Raw genomic sequence first — 21,757 nt, forward strand, 5'->3', positions numbered from 1 at the left:
GAACACCGCACCTGTCGAATTTCTGCCTTGACTTTCTGCCGTTTATGCGTTAATGCCACTTAAAAATCCTCAGTCGGTGCACGTGCGCTTGTCGAGTCGGGGACCACCAGTCGGACGATTCGGAACTGCCGGCCAATCAGCACGCCGCTTTTGTGATTTGGTAGTTTGAGAACCACTGGATATGGTAGCGTAGCAGCTTTTGGAAAGGCGCTACGCTACCAAATCCTCCCCTATTTGTCGCTTAAAGAGGGAATTGAAGGGCAGGATAAAAATACTTCAAAATATGAATTGTTGAATTTCGAGTATTAAATAAGCCCAATTTATATTGTTTACAGCATAAACGATGCTTTGTATGCTTCTAACAACAATAGCGCCCATAGCAACGTTACACGCGATCGCTATGATGCCTAAAATTCGATCTGAAAATAGGGGAGAAATAGGGGAAGATTAAGGGAACCCTATGTAAACACGGCTACTGAGGGCGTCCTCGACGTCAGGACATCACTCAACTGTCTTTCCTTCATAGCTGAATGTATCACCTTCCTCCTCTTTCTCCAACAGGCAAGCAGCGTCCCGGCGAGCATTGCGCGCCCGCCTTCACCTCTCCACTCCGGGACACGGAGGTGGCAGAGGGCTCGACGCTCGTGCTGACTGCGGACGTCACCGGAAACCCTCTGCCAGATGTCAGCTGGACCCGCGACGGCGCCCCGCTGCCCAGCGACGAGCGCGTCTTCACCGGTTTCGACGGGGATAAGGTGCGGCTGCAGATCATACAAACTCCCTACCACGCCCTAATATGGCCTTCCTTCCCTTTTTACCTGACCCCAAACTTCGACCTTCATCCATGGTAGACATCTGTCTGCTTCATCCCGCCTTACCTAACATTTCGAACACCGCCGTCACATGACTTCGTTTGACCTCACTCTCCACCTGTCATTTTTTTTTTTACATTTTCCATCTGACATTTCTGACCCATGTCGTCTCAGTCAAGCATTCGAGCTCTGTCTCCATCTGACCTCCAACTGACCTCGATGTGACCTCTGTCGCCAGCTCACGCTCACCATCCGCCCGGCGCGTGTGAAGGACGTCGGTCGGTACCAGGTGTCGCTGAGCAATGCGCTGGGTCAGGCCGACTCGGCTGCCGACGTCAAGGTCAAGAAGACCTACCAGGCGCCGCACTTCGCGCAGAAGATCTTTGACCTCCAGCAGGTGGGCAGCATGAGAGGATCTGACTCAAACACATGGTTTGAGTCCGACCGATTGGAAACTAAACACATTTCTCGAGCCATGAGTGATTTTGAGGGAAAGGCCGTTACTCTTTGGAATAATATAGTGCACTTCCTAACTGAGGACAAGGCGCACCGACACTTTCACCATTGACAATATTCCCGTAAAAATGGGCTCGTCTTAAATGGATTTTCTCATTTCCCAACGAACTCTTCGTTTATCATCACACTCGTATCACCGGCCGTCTCCTTACTCTCAGATGCCTAAGTACGACGCCAAGTTCATGGGCCGCGTGATCGGCATCCCCCGGCCGGAGGTACAGTGGTTCTTCAACGACACCCCGATCAAACCGTCATCCAAGTACCGCATCAAGCGCGACGCGGACATGTTTGCGCTGTACGTAATCGACTGTTGCCCGGACGACGCGGGCGTCTACTCATGCGTGGCTACCAACGCTGATGGCACCAGCAAGTGTTCAGCCAATCTGGAGGTGGTCGACCATATGTGAGTTTAATTGTGGACAGCTGCTGGTATGGGGAGGGGAGGGGCGAGTGGAGGCTAGTAGCGGGGAAGAGGTGTATGGACGGGGTTGTCCTCGCTTCTGCAGTTTATTCTCTTTGATGGGTCGATTCTTGTGAGTGGGGTTAAACGATAGTGTCATTGAATATTCAACGTATTTGATGTTGACTATTATTTATAAGATGCATGTTGAATGACGACAGGAAAGTTTTGCAGAACGATTCACGACAGCTTACATGTTTTACAGTATGCTCCATTTCATGAAAACCTGCAGACCGGCTGCAGAGTCCAATGCTCCATATCCATGATTCTGACTCGTCTCCTCTGGCTTTGCGCAGCGCCCGCCGGCCGAAGCCGGAGCCTCCGTACTTCCTGAAGACAATCGGCGACTGCGAGGTGTACCCGGGCATGCAGGGCAAGTTCACGGCCTGTGTGGCCGGTTACCCGGAGCCCGACTTCGAGTGGTACCGCGACGACATGAGGATGTTCCCCAGGTGAGCCACGATGGGATAAGACGCGAGGAACTCCGTGACATAGTCGACGAGTGTGGGAACAGAGTAAAAACGACAGTGAATGTGTCGTTATTCATGTCTGTTTGTCTTTTACACATTAGAATGATCACACAGAAGAATCCCGCCCCGGCTCACGCTCACACATAAGAATGATCTTTTCAGCCATCCGGTACAGTTTGACGATCAGCTCCATTGTCGGTTTATTCACTCGTACCGCTGATCTGTCACGTCCCCGTCTAACGCATAACCGTCCTTGACCGTGCAGCGACCGTATCCTGATGGAGGCGGATGGATCCGGTTTGATCCGGCTCATCCTGAAGAATGCCGACGAGGGTGACTCTGGTCGATACAAGCTGAAGATCTTCAACACCCACGGAGAGGCGGCCTGCGAGGCAGAGCTCTCCTACGACAGTGAGTGCCCGAAAAAATGTTGGATTTGCCAAAGCTAAATGGTCAAATAAAATGCACACATGCAAACACAAGGTTGAATTACGTGATGCCTCTTATTGCTTAGTCACTGGCTGGGATTCTTCTGCCGTAAGTTGGTACAGGTCTCGCGAGATTAAGCGGTAGGTTATGCACTTTTACATTTCCGGTTATATCTCAGAAACTAATCGATCTACAATGAAGCCATTTTACACGATCATGGCCGGCTTGTTACCCAACAAGTCGGTCGCATCTTCAACACTTAAAAGCTTAAGACAACGAAGATATAGCCTGAAGTACACTAAATTTTCTAGGTGCAAAACCTACCGCTAAAGCCCGCGAGACCTGTACGTTCCGATTGATGATTATCGTCGCTGTTATGAACTATTATTTCTTTCTGCTGTCATCGAGACGAAGGCTGCTGGAGTTCGTGCGCTCTATTGACGTCAAAAATTGCACTTAAATAAAAAAGGCATTTGCATAAGCTCAATCATAGACCTCTGTATACCGTATACTGAAGTCTATGGCTCAATGCATCACCACGATAAAGCGGTTGATCTCTCCCCCGATGAGTTGATGCATTGGCGCGTGACCCCGGTACGCTGTCGCTCGATCTCGTTCTTGTTTTATTTTGCTCCATCCCGTCCGTTTGCTCTGGTTCTCGGTTTGTGTTGGCTCCCAGCACTATGCCCGTTTTTTTTCGAGCTGAGCGGTGCAGCCGATTCCGAATCCCAGCCAGATCAGTTCTATCTCGTGTCTCACTCGTGCCTGTGCCCTGTTTCACCGCCGTTTCGTCGATTCCGGCAGCGTTCGACGGCATGTCGTCGACTCGCAACCTGAAGGACCAATATGGAACGCTGGAGCAGCAGCTCAAGTCCGGCATCCCGATGCCACTCTCCGAGCGACCCATCATTTCGAGGTCAGCAACGCATGGTCACATGCCAACAGTGTAGGTGCAAGGCACACGCTATGCTTTTCAGGTAATAAAATACAGATAAGCGTGTTTTATGTTTGTCAACTACCTGTTCTGTATAAAATAGCACAAATTAATGGTGATGATTAGTGAGAATCAAAGCCCTTTATATTATGAGCTGCAGTTTATTATAATTAGTAAACATTGTTGATTTTAGCACGGCTTATTGTGAAACATGATATCCGAGTAATTTCTTTCCGACATATACAGCTTGACGCGATATCAAAGCCGGTTTGATCGAAAAACACTGACTGCACTCGCATCAGCTGACCCCCGTCATTTCTGTCCTCCAGGATGACGGACCGCCAGCTGACGCTGTCGTGGCGTCCGTCCCCCACGGCCGGACAGAGGATCCCCGTCACCTACCACGTGGAGATGGCCGAGGCACCCCGGGGTGACTGGTTCACCGTGCGATCAGGTACGACATAGCAATACCCAGCATAACCCACAGAGCTCGGCTGAGGAACTCACTCGTCTTCGGGGAGTGTCATAACGAGTTTGCATTCAAGCATAAATGATAAGTTACGTAGCGACTTTGGATTTCTATGTGAGAAATTCAACTCCGTTCAGGCAATGATCCCGTTCCGTTCCCTTCTCTGACTGTCTTGATAATCTCCGACAGGCATCCGCGGCTGTTCTGTGGAGATCCGAAACCTGGAGCCACACCGTGACTACAAATTCCGTATCAAGGTGGAGAATAAACTGGGCGTCAGCGAGCCGTCGCCGCACATTACTACACAGAGGTGAGAGGAGAGAGGGAGAGAGAAAGAGAGACGGGACGGGAGAGATTGAGGGAGGGAAGGGAGAGAAAGTACTCGTACAGTGCAGTGTGCACCTACGATCTACTAAGATATCAAGCCTGACTTGATGATTTGCAGTCATCAGATTGTAATTGCGATTGTTACGACGTAAATAGTTTCGTTAATTGTTGCTGTCGACGTTACCGAAATTCAAGACCACGAGGAGACCATCCATCCTACTGAATCACAAACCGCCATGTTCCGCCTCCAGGGAGCGCCTAGTTCCGGACCCGCCGGAGAGCATGCACCTGCGGGACGGAGAGACGTTCCTGCCCGACATGTCATCGTACTTCCCGCGGGACTTTGACATGGACAAATGGACCGGCGGACGGGCCCACGCACCCACGTGAGTTCTGTGGGGCTGTGCCCTTTCAAGCATGGTGGAGAGGAGAATAAGTAACATGGTAATATACCTATAACTCACATCAGAGAGGTCAAGTTAGTACGCTGTTAAAGCAGCAAATGTGAATAATATTGCTCGCTTCAACTAAAATACAGGATAGATTTTAACAAAAAATACAGGAGATGTACAATGTACATACATAACTTACAAATGCATTATGCATGCTATTACATCGTAACCGTCGTAATGCAACGTCGTGACATGTAACCGTCGTAACACGTCGATTACAACATGTCTGTTATATTTTACCCTTTCCATGTGCATAACAACGTGACTAATATATTTTCACCGTGCCATTTTATTTCATTTTATTACTTTTGTCATAAACTCCCTAACTGCATCTCATTTTGTACGCTGTCCTGAAACTCACCCTTTTCCCGTGTCTGCCACCCTACCGGTGTCCTCCACCCACCCTAAACCCCTATACTAACCTCTTCCGACCGGTCACAGCCCGGTCAGCGTCCAGTACCAGACGGCCGTCCGGCGCCATTACCTGGCTGTGGAGCCCGGGGAGGAGCGCGTGCCCCGCTCCACACGCGGCGGAGACCAGCCGGACGGAGCCCACCGCGAGCGACCGCCCCGTGCTGAGATCGGACCGCGCTCACACGTGGTTGAGAGGATGCTGGTGCGGAAACAGATTGAGGAAGCAGGTCGCCAGGCGGAGAGATGCGCCGGGCTGCATGGCTCGATGCGTCCCACGCGCGCAGCTAGAAGGCTGGACGCGCTGGCGGCCGGACGCCGTCGCCGCCGCGCGCTGGCGGCTCTGGAGGATTCCTCGGAGGGAGAGGAGGAGGAGGAGAAAATGGAGAGGATGTCGGAGAGGAGGGAGCGCCTCTCACCACGCCGCGACTGGCAGGCAGAGTTCGAGAAGCAGGTGCACTACCGCGGCCGATCGGCGCTGAGAGGGTGTAGCGATATCGATGCCTGGGAGAGCAAGTTTATGGAGAGGGTCTGAGACTAGCGTTACTGATCTAGGACGGTTTTAAGAAGTCCAGCTCGTTTTTAAGAAGTCCAGACCTGCAGTCGATAGGTAGCTACACTTGTCGCAAAAGCGTTGTGTTCTAAACATGTAGCTGCACTTTTTTTGGACTGGGCGTTTGAGAAAGGGGCACTCGTGATTCGGTGCACATATTCGGTCTGCGTTAAGATAAAAACGCGACAGCTCATTTTGGCCATATCAGAGCGCAGCTTGGTCCTGATGCACTGAATTTTCACTAGCCTACAAATCAACGGTGAGCTACATTGTTGAACGAATCGAATTGTAGCGTGTTTTTGCGTGTGATATGCAGATCTGGACCTGTCTGACTGTTATGTTGGTAAAGAAAATGGGTGAAACTCCCATTGCAATGCCTTTTCAGTGCAATTTGCTGTTTTCGTGTGCAGTTTACTGTGGTTTGCGTATGACAGCTCCCGGTGGATATTAGCAAATGTCAGTCTTTCTCGAGTGTAATTCTAGCTGTTTTTCGCAGACAAAATAGGATTCACATAAATCTAGTCACTGCCACTCGTGGGATGAATGAATGTACGTGGTTGCTTGTCCCTTACCCTCACTCGGACCTCGTTTCAAACGAGTCGAACGCTCGTCTAACAACAGGATATTTGTTTTGTGTTTTACAACTACTAACTCGTCTGACTAACCCCGACAATAAACGCTGAATCCCATTTCTAACAGTGTTGTGTTGCACGTCAATGACTAAACCCGACTAAGAAAATGACATGGGTTCTACGAGTCTCGCCATCATCAGAAAATGTGCACATCGACATTATGCCGATTAAAATGGATATCGCAGACAAGGTACGAGTTGAATTGTTTTGCCGCTAATTCAATACGCTGCTCCTTCGTAGCTAAAAATCAATCCTGCTGGCTTCAGAATCTTAGATTTTATCCGCATGGCATCACAGACATATTTGAAGCCCGAGTACATAGGTAAGAGAAAAAATGACAGGCCATGTTCAGTACAAAAAGTACGTTTGACCCGTGCTGTACGGTTACTTGCTGTAGAAGGTTTAGATAGAAGGCTCATCCCATTTTGTTAAGCGCTTAGTAGCTAGATGGTTTACTGTTAACAGCTGGAATGCAATTATCTTTACAATTATTCATTCGGATGCCAGGTTTCTAGTCTCGCTTTCTTCACTACATGGCGATGGCCACTTAGTTTTTTTTTCGCCGATTACAAATTTAGCTGTAGCAGTAGTCTGCTCACTCCGATATGAATTCATTTGTTCTTGTTTAGAAATGCTTGCAACATAGTCTCAATCATGACGCTTCCACAACCAACATTTCATCTTCGGCCATGCTTCAAGCGCCACCCTACGCAAAAGTTAAGAAAAGAAAACTCAGCCCCAAGCAATAATGACGAAACCAGTAACCAACTGCTGTAGCGTGTTCTCACCTCCACTTCGCCCGTACCAGGTTCTTACGTCAGGAGAAGAGTGACCAGTACGGCGTCAAGAACCACCCGGCCGACCTCAAGTGGTACATCTACGGCTTCCCCATGCCCGATGTGCGGTTCACCTTCAACGGCAAGGACATCGAGATGGGAGGACGCTACAGTCACAGCTACACGCGCTCCGGCGAGCTCTCACTCTTCGTCAACAAGTGAGCGAAAATAGAGCCCGTAGGCACTAGGCTAATGGAAGAATGGCAAAGGCCCAAAGTTTACGTCTAAATGTTTTGCTTAGGATCATTGCATTTATTTACAACAAAAAAAAAAGAATAAATAAAATGCAATGGAAACAAGATAACACTCTGGACTTGATACAGAAGACGAAAGTATTGAAAAGATCACTGTCATAATTCAATATTTTTGTCTGACTTTAAAGTACCGCTGACCTCTCTTTTTGTCTGCATGACCTGTGATAAATTCAACCTCCCCATTGGCAGGATGCTGGACCGTGACACCGGCGTGTACGAGGCGATCGCCACCAACGCGTCGGGCGAGGCTCGGCAGCGCGTATCGCTGCACATAGCCGAGCACCCGCGCTTCTCCCTGCACCCGGAGGAGTCGACCGTCATGCAGCGTGACCAGGCGCGCTTCGAGGCGCGAGTCACCGGAGTACCGTACCCAGAGATCCGCTGGTACAAGGACTGGCTGCCGCTGGCGCCCTCGGACCGGATCCGTATCCACTGGAAGGAGCCGGATACGTGTGTCCTGCTGGTGAACGGCTGTGTGCCGCGCGACAACGGTCTCTACTCGATCAGCGCGACCAACGTGGCCGGCACGACGTCAGCCTCGGTGGGTGACGATCAACTCCAGCATCGAACGTCTGGGGAATGGGGATCCTAATGAGACACCTACCTGCTTTAAGCGTGATCAATCTCAGATGTCTATCTCAGATTTGCCAAGACTTTGTAATAAAATGTATGTCGATACTCAACTATAATAGGAACCGTTTTGTGCGCAAAATTGACCACACGGATACCGCTTCACTTGTTGGTGTTAGGCCCATGAATGTGTTGGATACCTACGCACTCAAGACAGGCAACTATGGAAGCTTATATGGTTCAGGTAATACGATATTTCGTGTCCAATGACCGACGCTGTGTCTGCAGGCAATGCTTCACGTGGAGTACGACGAGGCCATGTACAACTACATCAGCTACTCGCCTGCTCGCTCCGTCCGGCCGCGCACCAAGGCCTTCGAGGACTTCTACAACGTCGGAGACGAACTGGGCCGAGGAACGCAGGGCATCACCTACCACGTCGTGGAACGCGACAGCGGTGAGATTATACAGTCATGATGGATTTGGGTGTTGGGTACAACAAGCGATGTAGTGATTAGGCAATTAAAGGTGTGGTTAGTAATCTGCTGACGTGTCAAAGAAATGTACAGCAAGTGGCAACGCAATACAATGTTGTTTTTCGACGCATACTGTCAAACATGCTATGCCAGCGCTACGCACCTCAGCTGGTATCATAGACCTAAAATAAGACTAATGCCGTCTCACCGCTCCCTAACATTCACGCCTCTTTTTCCACCCACAGGCCGCAACTTCGCCGCCAAGTGCATGAGCGGCAAGGGCGACCACCGTCAGATGATGAACAACGAAATGTGGATCATGAACCAACTCAGCGACCGTCAGCTGACACGACTGTACGACGCATACGAGTCGCCGCGTCAGCTGATTTTGGTTCAGGAGCTGTGCGCAGGAGGAGAGGTGCTCCCCGCCCTCTGCCAGAAGACCACCTACAACGAGGGTGACATCGCCTGTGTGATACGCCAGGTGCTCTGGGGCCTGCAGCATATGCACGGCAAGCACATCGCACATCTCGGATTGACGGTACGTCTGAGAAGGGAAGGGTGATGAAATCAGGACTTTGTAAGAAAATGTAGGTAGCATTGTGTGAGAAATGCAATCATAAGCAAGCATGATCTATAATATCACGAATTCAGTTGTTCATTTTGTTTGAACGTTGCATCCGCTGCCGCCTGTTGAATAGTGTCTTCCGACTGTCCCTCCTTCTGAACCTGGTCGCTTCATATTCTGCCACTTCTCTGCCCACAGCCAGGTGACATTCTGTACACCCGACCCGGCGGAGACGACATCAAGCTGATTGACTTCAGCTACTCCCGCCACATCAACCCGCAGAGACCGGAGCGGCTCGACTACGGTACGACCGACAAGCTTCGTCGCTCTTTCTCACTTTAGATGCATTCAATGGAAGCCCTTGTTGCGAAGTTTTCGGTCAGTTGCTTTATCAACCATCGAATACTCGGAGATCTCATGCACTTCCGTGGATAGGTAGTATGTATATGAGTGAACATTACATAACCATCATCGGGATCGCGAACGAATCAATGCTCAACTATCCACGCGCCCGCAGGTATGCCCGAGTTTGTGGCGCCGGAGATAGTCAATAACGAGTGTGTGGGTCTGCCGGCGGACATCTGGTCGGTGGGCGTCATCACCTACCTTCTTTTGTCCGGAACGTCGCCCTTCAGGTAAGTCAAACTAAATTGTACGCAGGATCACATAAGATGCTGCTGACTGTCCTTTGACTTACGTGCTTTTTCAATGAATGGCAAAGCACGGTGTAAGAAGTAAAATGTAGAGTACGATATGTTTTTTTTTTCTACACAAATGTGACATTATTTTCCAGGGGAGAGAATGACCGCGAGACGCTCAAGAAGATCCAGACTGGCGAGATGGACTACGACCTGGACGCGTTCGCCGGTGTCTCTGAGGAGGCCAAGGACTTCATCACCAAGCTGCTCGTGTTTTCACCCGAGGAGCGACTGGACGTGCGGGCAGCGCTGCGACACCCCTGGCTCAAGTTCGCCGATCACATGCCCTCATCGGTGAAAGATGTGTCCACGGATCGGCTCAAAATCTATCTGGAGAAGTTCAGGTAAGGAGGTTGAAGCGACTTATATTAATGAATTAGGTATATCGATGAAAAGGCTTTACTGACGAATTTCGTCATGTCATGGATAATTTTGGGTGGGTATGTGGCGTCTTTCCATAGCGGGAAGTGTGAACTGAAAATAAATCATTTATTGCGTATCAACTCACATTTACCTTCGCAAGGCGTAAAAATATCACCTTCCGCAATGAGATGTTACGATTTGTTTTTCTTTGGGTTAGGCCCTTTCGGTCTGACAAGGCCATTGCAGAGCCGGAAGGATGATAGGAATTAGGGGGAGACATTGGTCTGGGCAGGCACCCTAGTGAGTCGCCGGGGCTGAGCCCGTCCAGAGGACAGGCCACCCAGCCCCAAGGCACTCACTGCACCCGGCTACGGGGTGCGCTCCCTCGGGAGCAGCGGTGCCGCTCCAAGGGAGCAGCCCGCATGAGATAAAGTTGCCTGTCCAGCCCGGAGGGGGGTTGCGGCGTGGAGGAGAAGGATTTCAGTATCTTGAGGACAGAAGCATGGAGTTACGATTTCTTCATAGTAAGTCCCAGTGCTCCGTCATGAGCGCCTCAGTTCCGCCTGTAAATTCGCAGCTCAAGCCTTGCGGGACAGCCTACCTTCAGGCGCTCACTACCAACGCCATCTATGAGCAGCTTACACGTTAGGCGGCACAGTCTACATTCAGGCGCCGATTACTACCGCCATCTATGAGCAGCGTACACCTTAGGCGGCACAGTCTACATTCAGGCGCCGATTACTACCGCCATCTATGAGCAGCGTACGCGTTAGGCGGCACAGTCTACATTCAGGCGCCGATTACTACCGCCATCTATGAGCAGCGTACGCGTTAGGCGGCACAGTCTACATTCAGGCGCCGATTACTACTGCCATCTATGAGCAGCGTACGCGTTAGGCGGCACAGTCTACATTCAGGCGCCGATTACTACCGCCATCTATGAGCAGCGTACGCGTTAGGCGGCACAGTCTACATTCAGGCGCCGATTACTACTGCCATCTATGAGCAGCGTACGCGTTAGGTGCAACAGTCTACATTCAGGCGCTCACTACTGGCGCCATCTCTGAGCAGCGTAAGAATACAGCTCCGATTTTCGGCACGGAAGGAATCAAAGCACCAAATTGGGGACGTTGCGAGGCGCCATGAAATTTCACACCACGCCATTCCTCATATAATTCCGAACCACACCTCGCCCTGACAATGACCCCCCCCCCCCTCCCCTCCGACAGGGACTGGTACCGTAACGCCTCGTGCCGCACCTGGTTCCGTCGTCGGCCGCTCAGCTCTGCGTTCACTCACCCGAGCTGCATGGTGTACCCACCGGACATCGAGTACACGCCCCCGCCGTCCCCGGAGCCGTCCCGGCGCGTCAAATGGCAGCCGCCGCAGCTGGAGCTGGACGGCATCCCTCAGAGAGAGTATCCGGAAACGGAGATCGGCTGGGTGCAGACCGAGAGCCAGTGAGTGGGGGGAGAGAGAGAGAGAGAGAGAGAGAGAGAGAGAGAGAGAGAGAGAGAGAGAGAGAGAGAGAGAGAGAGAGAGAGAGAGAGAGAGAGAGAGAGAGAGAGAGAGAGAGAGAGAGAGAGAGAGAGAGAGAGAGAGAGAGAGAGAGGTGGAGGGAGGGAGGGGGGAGACGGAGATCGGCTGGGTGCAGACCGAGAGCCAGTGAGTGGGGGAGAGAGAGAGAGAGAGAGAGAGAGAGAGAGAGAGAGAGAGAGAGAGAGAGAGAGAGAGAGAGAGAGAGAGGGGGGGGAATAGAGGAGGCAGAAACTAGGAAAGACAAGAGCACAACACGTCATTGCCCAATGACCATTGACCATACACCGGCTTATACTCGTTTGTTTGAACTTTGAGATATAGTTAACCCGACAGTAATGCTGATTGCTGGGGTATTTCGCCACCGGCCAGTTGCAGGGAGGGGTGTGTCTGTATGTGTGTGTGGGGGGGAGGGGGGAGGGCGTGAACGTCCCCAGCCGATAACTCGAGAACCAATCGGCGCAGCGAAACGGACGAGGCGGCAAACGAACGCTGAGACGTTTCGAATGAGTAGTTGAAAGTTCAATTTCCAGGTCACAGATCGGATCAAGGTCAGGTCAAAATTGGTCTTTCAGCAACATTGACTTAACCCGCGCGGGGCTGGGGGGGTAAATTTTACCCCCCCTCGCGAATTTTTGCAATATCTCAAAAACGGCGGCGCGCAGCGCCGCCAAACTTTCAGTTCCTTTTTTAACATCAATTTGACACGTTCCCTGAAAATTTGAGCGAAATCCGTCGGAAAATTTTTGAGAAATTGACGTTTTAGTGACGTCATGTTCGCCATTTTCGCCTCAAAAACGGCAAAAGTTCAAACGCCGCTAACATCTTCATTTTTAAAGGAATCAAGACGTAACAAAAAAGGATATACGTAATTCTACTTTGTCTATCAAATGGCTATCTCGGTTTTTTGAAAATTTTGGATTTTGACCCAAATTTTTTTTCAAAAAACTGACTTTTTTGGGAAAATAGCTATAAAATCCAAAATTTTGAGTGTATCGAAAAAACCGGAATATATGTCAGAGAAGTGGTCTATGTGTACCTACATACCAAGTTTTAGAAGAATCGGTTCAAAAATGTGGGAGTTATTCAAAATTTTGTGACGTCAAGACACACAAAAAATTTGAAAAATGACTTTTTTGGAAGTTCTAGACCTCGTACGGAAACAAAAATAGCACCATTCGATTCGCCGTGAAAAACTGCATCAGATAGACACCTTTTTAGGCCTTAACAACCAACTTCAAAATTTGACCTCACTTGACCTGACCTTGACCTGACCTCGACCTGAAATTCATCCAGAGGTGGTCCATATCACTTATTGAGTGTGCCTATTGAATTCTATGAGTAAAATGACCCATAAAACATGTGTCGCACATGCCCTTTTCTATATTTTGTTTTTGGTGACCTGACCTGACCTGACCTTGACCTTGACCTCTGAATGATATTGTATGCAACGAATATTGTCTTGGTAGCCTAAGAACACGTTTTGGGCGATCAGTCTCAGTCCATGACTCCATTCTTCGGCAACTACGGTGCAAGGCCGATACTGTAGGAACTTGCAATTTGTACCCTTGACCTGACCTTGACCTTGACCTCAAACTTAAAATTAAGTACATGTTTTTAGTTGTTCGTGATGAGATCTTTCGATTGGCGTTTGAATTTTCCAAATCGGACCATTAGTTCGGGAGATAACAGGGGGGGGGGGTAAATTTACCCCCCCCCCAGCCCCGCGCGTTCGGCTGGAGACCCCAGCCCCGCGCGGGTTAAGAACCTCGTACTGGGCGTCTCTCGTCATTAACTCTGACAAGACTGTGCACAATCCTTCATATAAGTGCTACACGAGTGTCAGATCCATGTATGGGTCAGTCAAGCATATGTCGGGGTCAAGGTCAGGTCAATCTGGTAAGAACATATCCCCGAAAATCAAAATTGGCATTCCCAGCATTTGGCACATGTTTTATGGGCACTGGTGAAAGTCAGGTAAAAATGGCTACATTTCAAAATAAATATTTTTGCATAAAAAGGATACCTATTCGATGCAGCTCGTATTCTGACGTCATTCTGCAATATATTAGAAGATATATACGGAAACAGAAAGGGAGGCCGCTTGTCCCCCCCCCCTTTAACACGGGGCGCGGCGTAATGTTAATTTTGTGCATTTGCTGCTTGCCTCCGTAACAGATACTTATCATGTTCTTATCATCTTATCATTATCTTCATGATGGTATGGTTTACGATTTAAACGCTGTGAACTTTTATGTCACATGCATTATTCAACTTGTTCATAGGTAATTATTTACCACAAAAATTAGTGTTTATAGTGTTTTCGTCAGCTAACACCATGCAGCTCATTTGCGATTCTCATAATTATTACGGCTGGTGACTTTGACTGCATACGGATTGTGAATACAACTTCAAAAATGAAATTAAGTCCGCTGCAAGACCACGGGGTATTTTCTAGGACATGGAGTAGATACTAGGTATATAGTTGGCTAGTGTGGATATGGCCTGATTTTGATATGGCCGTAAGGGAAAAAATTGGTTGTATTAATACTGTCCGATCAGCATTAAAACTGCCCGGCCCGTAGGTACTAATGCCGACCGGCGAAGCGGCCCGAGGGCTGACTGAGGGACGTATTTATACGGGCCGGGTAGTATTAATACTACCCGGGTTTCCAAACGGGCCGTAACATATGCAGTTCACCAAAAGCATTGCGGAAATGTCAGTTTCAAATCAGTTAGCAATATATGAATACTTATGGGGTAGCGGGCAATCGTAAAAATTATTGCCCGATGTGACGTCAATGTAGCCCGAGGGTGAAGATCCAAACGCCAATAATGTTTGTTCAGGTCTTCGCCCGAGGGCTACAATGGCGCCACAGGGGGCAATATTTTTTATTATTGCCCCTATCCCATACAGTATTAATTTTATTGCATGGCCCGTCCCAACTCGCCAACAAGTATCGCTAACCTTCCAGGCGGTGGGGGGGGGGGGCATTTTTTGCCGCCCCTTTAGTTTTTTCGATATATCTCCAGAACCGCTGCGCCGATCGTCATCAAAACTTTCAGTACCCTTCTGTGAATAGCTATTGCACATTGTGACCATTTTTCCAAAGGCTATGATAGGTTGGCTGCTAAAGACGTCAGAGTGACGTCATTTCTGCCATTTTCGACCCCAAAAAAGGTTTTGCGGGAAGAGCTGTCAAGCCTACAGCTTTAGGGATAAAGAAAACAAGTTTCAGTCATAAAAGGTGTAGAATTAGGAGGGCTACAAAACTGCCATCTCGGATTTTTGAAATTGTTGGATCTTGACCCCCAAAAATAAAAAATAGATTTTTTGAATATAATAACCAAAAAATCCAGAAAGTTTTTTGCATAAAAAAAGCGGAATATGTGTGATAGTCCCTACCACCTTCTATATACATACCAAATTTGAGATCGACACCTCTTTTTTGGCCAAGATATAGCGAAAAAATGTTCAAAATTAATGACGTCAAATTTTCAAAATCAATTTTTAGAAATTCTAGACCTCGTAGCGCAAAACAAAGACCACCATTAGACTCCCCGTGACGAGCTGCATTGCATACATACCCATTTTATGCAAAACGAACAACTTTGAAATTTGACTTTTTGACCTGACCTTGACTTGACCTCCAGCAGAAAGTGACCTAAACCGTACCTGATGATCTTATAACCAGCACCATTGAGTTGGAAATGAAAAATTGGCCATAAAACATGCATCGCACAACCTTAGTATGTAAAGTTGCGTTCAATGTGGTGACCCTTGGTGACCTGACCTGTGACCTGACCTGGTATGACCAGTGGCCTCTAATAGCAACATATGAACTAGACAACTGACGCCCTATCGCTGATTTTCGACAAAATGCGTTTTACTCGGTGTTATAGCGCTTTCCCTAGAAGACCCGTGAACGGTGAAACATTTTATCTTTGAGCTGACCTGTGACGTCATCTGTGACCCCGAGGTCAATGAAATTTAGTTTCCTTCGACAAATTTGTCGGGGCTATCGACCGCCGTTTGAATTTTCCGGATCCGTCAAGTAGTTTCGGAGATACGGGGGGGGGGGGCAAAAAAAAATGTTCCCCCCCACCGCGCGGAAGGTGGCCGGGAGGCCCACCGCTTGCCGGGTTAAATATGTCACTGTTCAGAAGAAAATTGAAGAGGGATTCAATTACACGCGCGGATTACTGTTGCCCGTTGTCATGGTGCCACTAACAAAAATATATCATCATTCAAAAGGAAATTAAATGTGGAGATCTGGGGCAACAGTCAAAATTATTACACACCCGGTTAACATAGAAGTCATGTAATAATACACCACGTCGGCCTTCGCCATTAGTTATAACTACGCCGTGTCCGTCCGTCTTTGGCGTTGCTGAATGGACGCCGTTGACCTCTGCAGTCTGGTCGCCCGAAAACTACAAAAATCATCATATTACCATTGTGTCACAAAGTGCACCTTTTCGTGGCCCCCAACTATGCAGAGCACACTAATCCTATCGAGCCCAGCCAAGCTGTGCTCGATAACGCGGCGTTCAACAAATAAGGAAATATCAACCGTTGCCCAACTGTCCTTCATTGTAGTGCTATCAGTGAACGAATATTGACAGAAACTACTGCACCTGAACGGGTTACTCGGTCTGACACTTTGAGCAGGGTGTGGCTGTTGGCACACTTTGCCCCCTACCAGAACTGTCCTCTTACGGTGTGCCTGGTGGTTTTATTTCATAATTTTCTTCGGTGCGGTTGGACAGGATTGATACGATACATAGGTACATTATGGTTATAATTCATTTGTTGGTAGCTAAGATGTTGGAATTGTTATAGTGTTGAAACGTGACAGCGACAGAGCTGATGTTCACACAGCTGTTCTTGGGAGTTTTGTTGGGGGACTTTCGCTTCCGAATGCCCCCGGTCTAGTTCCAGAGTCCTACTGATAGACTTGTCTAGATCTCAGGAGAGTCACAGATCTCATCTTGCCTAATATTTATTATTGGTGCATGGCAACCCACGCAGTAGGGTGTTCGCAAAAATATGTCATGATTTCGTTACGCCATTATCGCCAGCTCAAATAAGCAAGGATCAAATGTCTTGCTGAAATGTGTTGCCCGGATCTTCAAGTTTTGTTATACACATGTATCAGTGCCTCATGTCAAACCAGGCGCACCCCACACGCTGTTTTCAATATGAACCCCTTTTCGGCGGATGCACGTGTCACCTAGAGATTACATACGAGTATAAGGGTTCATTCGCACGCACGTGTTAGAAGTGATAACACGGACGGCCTTTGCAATCACTATCATCAGCCGAGACAGATTCTTGGCTGTCTTCCTGTAGTCCTTGGACTTCAGATATCCCACAGGTAACGGCCGATGGGGACGGGGTTGACACCAAGTGAGCGGGTCGACCAGGGGGTAAGGGTCCTCCTGCTCAAGAAACGGGCCCTAGCATTTCGTTTAGGCACCGGAGTGCAATTTTCGAAGTGTGGACTTGAGCCCATCCTACCTGTGCGCATGTCTGCAGCGTTTTGACCTTTGTCTTGCCCCGAGTTGCCCCACATTTCTCGCTTAAACTTCTAGAGCACTCCCACGCAGCAGTTTTCAGCGGCAATGTTGGTGTTTCAATTTGAAGTCTTAAGAAGAAGGCCTCGCGGCACCATGAGCGTCTATCGCAAATCAAGCAATGACCTTCGGACTGTGGTGCTGGTGTTCTTACCTAGCCTTTGAGGGTGGCACATCTACCCAAACCGTTTGTTCTGGCCGTCGGCGCCTCCATGAAGGTGGATGTGTGCTTCACTGGCTGACCGGGCGTGGCCGGTGAGCGGTGCTCAGAATTGATTTGGGTTTTTATCCTCGAAGCAAAGTAAATTCTTAGCCCTTTTCTACCCTAAATAGCACCTATTGATTCCTGACCTTGTAGGGTATAATCCCCATGTCATTATCAATAATATAATGAGACATGTTGGACCGCACCCCGCATCTTGCGCGAGCTCGCAGATGGTCAGGGAAGGCATCTCGTTGACCAAATGGGTGATCTCTTTGTAGTTTAAATGACTATAAATAATTCTTTTTCTCGGACTTTCAAGGATTCACTCGATTTTTAACGATCACTTTGGTAGTAAGTTGCATGTGCAGTAAAAAAAAAAAAATCGCCTTGCAAGGGGTGGAGCGGAGGCATCAAAGCACGCACCGAACTGTTGTAGCACGGAAACTACGGGCATCGAATCCAAGCGGCCCCCGGTCAACAGACATGGTAGCCCAAATCTAGTCGGATATGAAAATTCTTCTAAATCCATAGACTTTAATGCTAAATTGACTATATTTGAGAGGGTTTTATGAAGATACATGACCAGATACAGAAAAAAGCGAGATCCTATCTGGTAGATTAAATCGTCTACTATCTGCGACTTTTGAAGTGTTTTTCAATCTGAGGTACGGAAATCGTGTTCCCAAGAGACTGAAAGTAGCCATGCTTTACATTAGACCCAATGACAAAAATTCGGAATCTGACGAAATTAGCCATTTTTACGTCTGATTTATGAAAATTCTAGACAGGATATATAAAAACCCGAGATGCTATCCGGTGGGAAATTTCATTGTCTATTACCCCTTTTTGAAGTGTTTTTCGATCTGAGACCGGCAAATCGTGTTCCCAAGAGACTGAAAGTAATCCTGTTCTACAGCAAGACAATGGCAGAATTCTAATATTTGATGGAAGATATCTTAGGTGATAATAACCTTACTACTAATTGCAATGCTTCATTGGAAAGCTCAACACTGGCACTATCATCGGTCTACGCATTGCTATTTCACAGAACAACAAGAAATAACGTTTTGAAGCCTTTGAATATTGACTTACTTTTCATCGACGGGCTCGATCCCCTTCACCACCAACAATTTTCCGGGATGTCAGGATTTTTCATATATCTAAGCAGAATTGCAGAGTTGTGTTAATACTACGGCACTTAAATACACATTTTAAGAAAACTGTTTTTTTTTCTTAGCATGAGTTAGGTCTCAGAAACAGCAACATATCGATATAATGAGGAAAATTAAGCGCAAATGATCGCGCAAGAGAGTATCCTTAGCTCCCTAGCAACCACCTAGCAACGTAAGGCAAAATAGTAAACAACTCCTGTTGATATCAGGTACTCAGCCTTGGAAGCACACTAGACGGTCACCATACTGGGCTTCATACTGAATTTTGCATACCAGAATGGTTGTTTCCAACTAAAATTATTTTTTCGCGAAATTTATCTTTGTTGCCCTACTATTTTTCGTAAAACCGAGATATACAAACTTCATGATATCAAAAATAATATTGTGATAATGAAAACTGCCATATAAAACAAGATAATTGCTGAGATCATGCCTACTAAACTTGGTCCTACCCCCTAATTCAATATACCCTGGAATCCAAGTGCTTTTTGGCGATATTTGTTTTTCGCTCTGTGCAAGGCAAGATTTTTAATATTATAAATTAAAATGCATATGAAAGAAAACTTGAAAATGTCCTCTGTCAAATGGGCATAAATACGTGCACGTGCGTTCAAGCAATTTTTCCTACAAAGCGATTAGAATCATGACATATTTTCGCGAACACCCTGCCATACATACGGGTTACAAAATATGATGTGTGGTCTCGAGCGCAGAAGATGATCGGAGTGATCTTGACCAGAGTTGGCAGCATAACCTCAAACATTTTACCCGGGCATTGTGCCTGTCTAATGCCTGAATAATTAATTAGTTATGAATCAAATAGTGATGTCAATCACAGAAAATCGAAATACCGATAACAAACCAAATACCAACCAAAACCGTCTCTGTTAATTTTTGGCATGTGTATTTGTAAGGGGTTCTCTGACATATGTACATAATACATATATTCCTGTATGTTTGATGCAGTCTTGCAATGCAATCCAGCCATCCAAGAAACTTTGCGCGAGACGTTTTCTTGGATGGTTTTCTTGGATAGCTTGATTTCATCGAGGGCTTCTGTTTTAAAGAAAATTTGTAAGCTTTGCTGCACTGTTCAGTAATTAGAACTGCCAGTATTTCAGTACCTAACGTGTAGTTAATGTTACTGTATTTTATTTATGCATATTTCGGCCTTTTTTAAGCAGATAACGAGCGATATTAAGAAACATACAGGAAATAATATCTAGGACTCTACCGCGACGAAATATTTCTATCTCGAGTTTTCAAAGAATTTCATGCACTCGGCCAAGGCCTCGTGCATGAAATCCTTTGAAAACTCTCGATAGAAATATTTCGTTTTCGCGGTATCGTCCAAGAATGTATATTCCGGTTAGACACAATGTTTCAAGTTGATGTAGCCGAAGGTTCTTTCACTTTGAATTTTTGAAGCTATGAATCTATGATGTTTTAATTTCCTCGTTAAAATGCCTCAAAGCTCCGTCGTTTAACGTTCATATTCGTGACTGTGCTCCAATAACGTTCACCGAATCGTTTTCATTGCCGTCTTTCTATCTACTTTCTCTTTGCTTTTCCATACCAATCAGCCACATTTACAATTCCTACTCCCGTATTTTATTATACACTCACCATTGAATGAGAAAGTCGAAACATTATCCGATAACAATATACGTAATACACTGAACCCCACAATGGCCAGTTGGCACGCATTTCATTTGGCTCAAAGTCAAATTTGTTATAGATGCCAACGCCCTTCAGAAGCAACACATAAGAAAACGGACTTATACAATATACAGTATACATACACTTTACTATTGATGAAGCAGCAAGTTACGACCTTCGATAACATAAGTCCAAATCCCTGAGCTGTTAACTCCTATACAGACACGCTATGTATGTGCAGCCCCCGCCTTTGACTTTTGCACTGTCGACATTTCCATGTCCAATAATTATATACATCGGTGCCGCCGGCACACAATTCTATTGGCAATACAGGCAAAATCACGCAGTTACATAGGTACATCAATAACCACATGACAGGTAAAGCACATCTTCACTGTTAGTTTGGCAATTGATTTTACGATTCAATAGCTATGTGCAGTGTAGTCTGTATATGTAGTGGTACAAAGCGCATTTTTACTCCGCTAATTATAAAAAAACATATATGAACTATATGGTATGGTATGGTATATTCAAAGGTTGTTCCTCTAAGTGGCTCTTAGGGCCCAGTCAATACAAATTCAATGAAGCAAAAGACATTAAAAAGGATAAAAACTAGAGACATACATCTGTCATAAATGTCAAATCAGGCATTAACACGCGCAGTGGAAGGGTTGCGAGTACTACGCCCAGTGGAGGGGGGGGGGGGCGAATGTCGCCCCCCCAAGATCTCAGCTCCCACTGAAGCTAGAAAGCCGAAATTTGGAGGGTAGGTTGAGGCACTGGGGAACTCTGTTGTGTGAATTTCATGACCCTAGGTCAATATCTTCAAGGTCAAATGAAGTTAAATGTGGTCAAAGCTGCCATATGAGCGACTTTTTTGCGTTTACACGCCGATACCTCAAAAAGTTACCGGCCAATTTTCCTTTTTCTTTCACTATACGAAAGAACGTACATTTCTGAGTGCGTATGATGAATTTCAAGTCAATCCAACAATAAATATTGCAGATAGAAGCCTCCTAAGAGTAAGATGTCGCCGGCTGAGGCGGGATTGACCGACGCGGGAAACGCGGCAATCACAATATTGTGTTTACATTCATAATTCAAATTTTTACCGGCCGATTTTCAAAATTCTTTCACCATAAGATTGCCTGTACATTTCTTAGTCTTCTCACAAAATTTGACGCCAATCGCACATAATTCAGCGGAAACGAGCGCCAGTGGCGCAGCCAGGGTGGGGTCAGAGGGTCAGCTGACCCCCCCCCGAAATTTCTGCCAGGGGCCCGCTCTGGTCTGAGACCTTAGATGGGCCTAACCTCATCGGATCCGAGCCCGCTTCGATAAATGCCTACTGGGACACGGGTGGATGGACCTGAAACAG

General features: G+C 47.3%; 1 protein-coding gene across 8 annotated transcripts in view; it reads left to right on the plus strand.

Moving 5' to 3' along the window:
• The window catches only part of LOC122389875 (obscurin-like), a 95,306-nt gene that overhangs the window by 47,172 nt on the left and 26,377 nt on the right, over positions 1-21,757 (plus strand). For 6 of the 8 annotated variants that reach the window (XM_043382336.1, XM_043382337.1, XM_043382335.1 and 3 more), the window contains 17 exons: positions 562-755; positions 1,051-1,209; positions 1,487-1,731; positions 2,085-2,240; positions 2,524-2,669; positions 3,492-3,603; positions 3,951-4,075; positions 4,280-4,400; positions 4,669-4,803; positions 7,274-7,459; positions 7,745-8,096; positions 8,414-8,582; positions 8,847-9,142; positions 9,368-9,473; positions 9,687-9,804; positions 9,963-10,211; positions 11,460-11,690. In XM_043382336.1, the coding sequence (XP_043238271.1) occupies positions 562-755; positions 1,051-1,209; positions 1,487-1,731; positions 2,085-2,240; positions 2,524-2,669; positions 3,492-3,603; positions 3,951-4,075; positions 4,280-4,400; positions 4,669-4,803; positions 7,274-7,459; positions 7,745-8,096; positions 8,414-8,582; positions 8,847-9,142; positions 9,368-9,473; positions 9,687-9,804; positions 9,963-10,211; positions 11,460-11,690 (3,100 nt within the window). Of the gene's footprint in view, positions 1-561; positions 756-1,050; positions 1,210-1,486; positions 1,732-2,084; positions 2,241-2,523; positions 2,670-3,491; positions 3,604-3,950; positions 4,076-4,279; positions 4,401-4,668; positions 4,804-5,310; positions 6,525-7,273; positions 7,460-7,744; positions 8,097-8,413; positions 8,583-8,846; positions 9,143-9,367; positions 9,474-9,686; positions 9,805-9,962; positions 10,212-11,459; positions 11,691-21,757 lie in introns of those variants that run through there. The other 2 variants (XM_043382339.1, XM_043382340.1) reach the window with 1 other exon arrangement.

The sequence above is a fragment of the Amphibalanus amphitrite genome, unplaced genomic scaffold (assembly GCF_019059575.1).
Source record: "Amphibalanus amphitrite isolate SeventyFive unplaced genomic scaffold, NRLGWU_Aamphi_draft 000375F_arrow, whole genome shotgun sequence".
NCBI classification, from domain to species: Eukaryota; Metazoa; Arthropoda; class Thecostraca; order Balanomorpha; family Balanidae; genus Amphibalanus; species Amphibalanus amphitrite.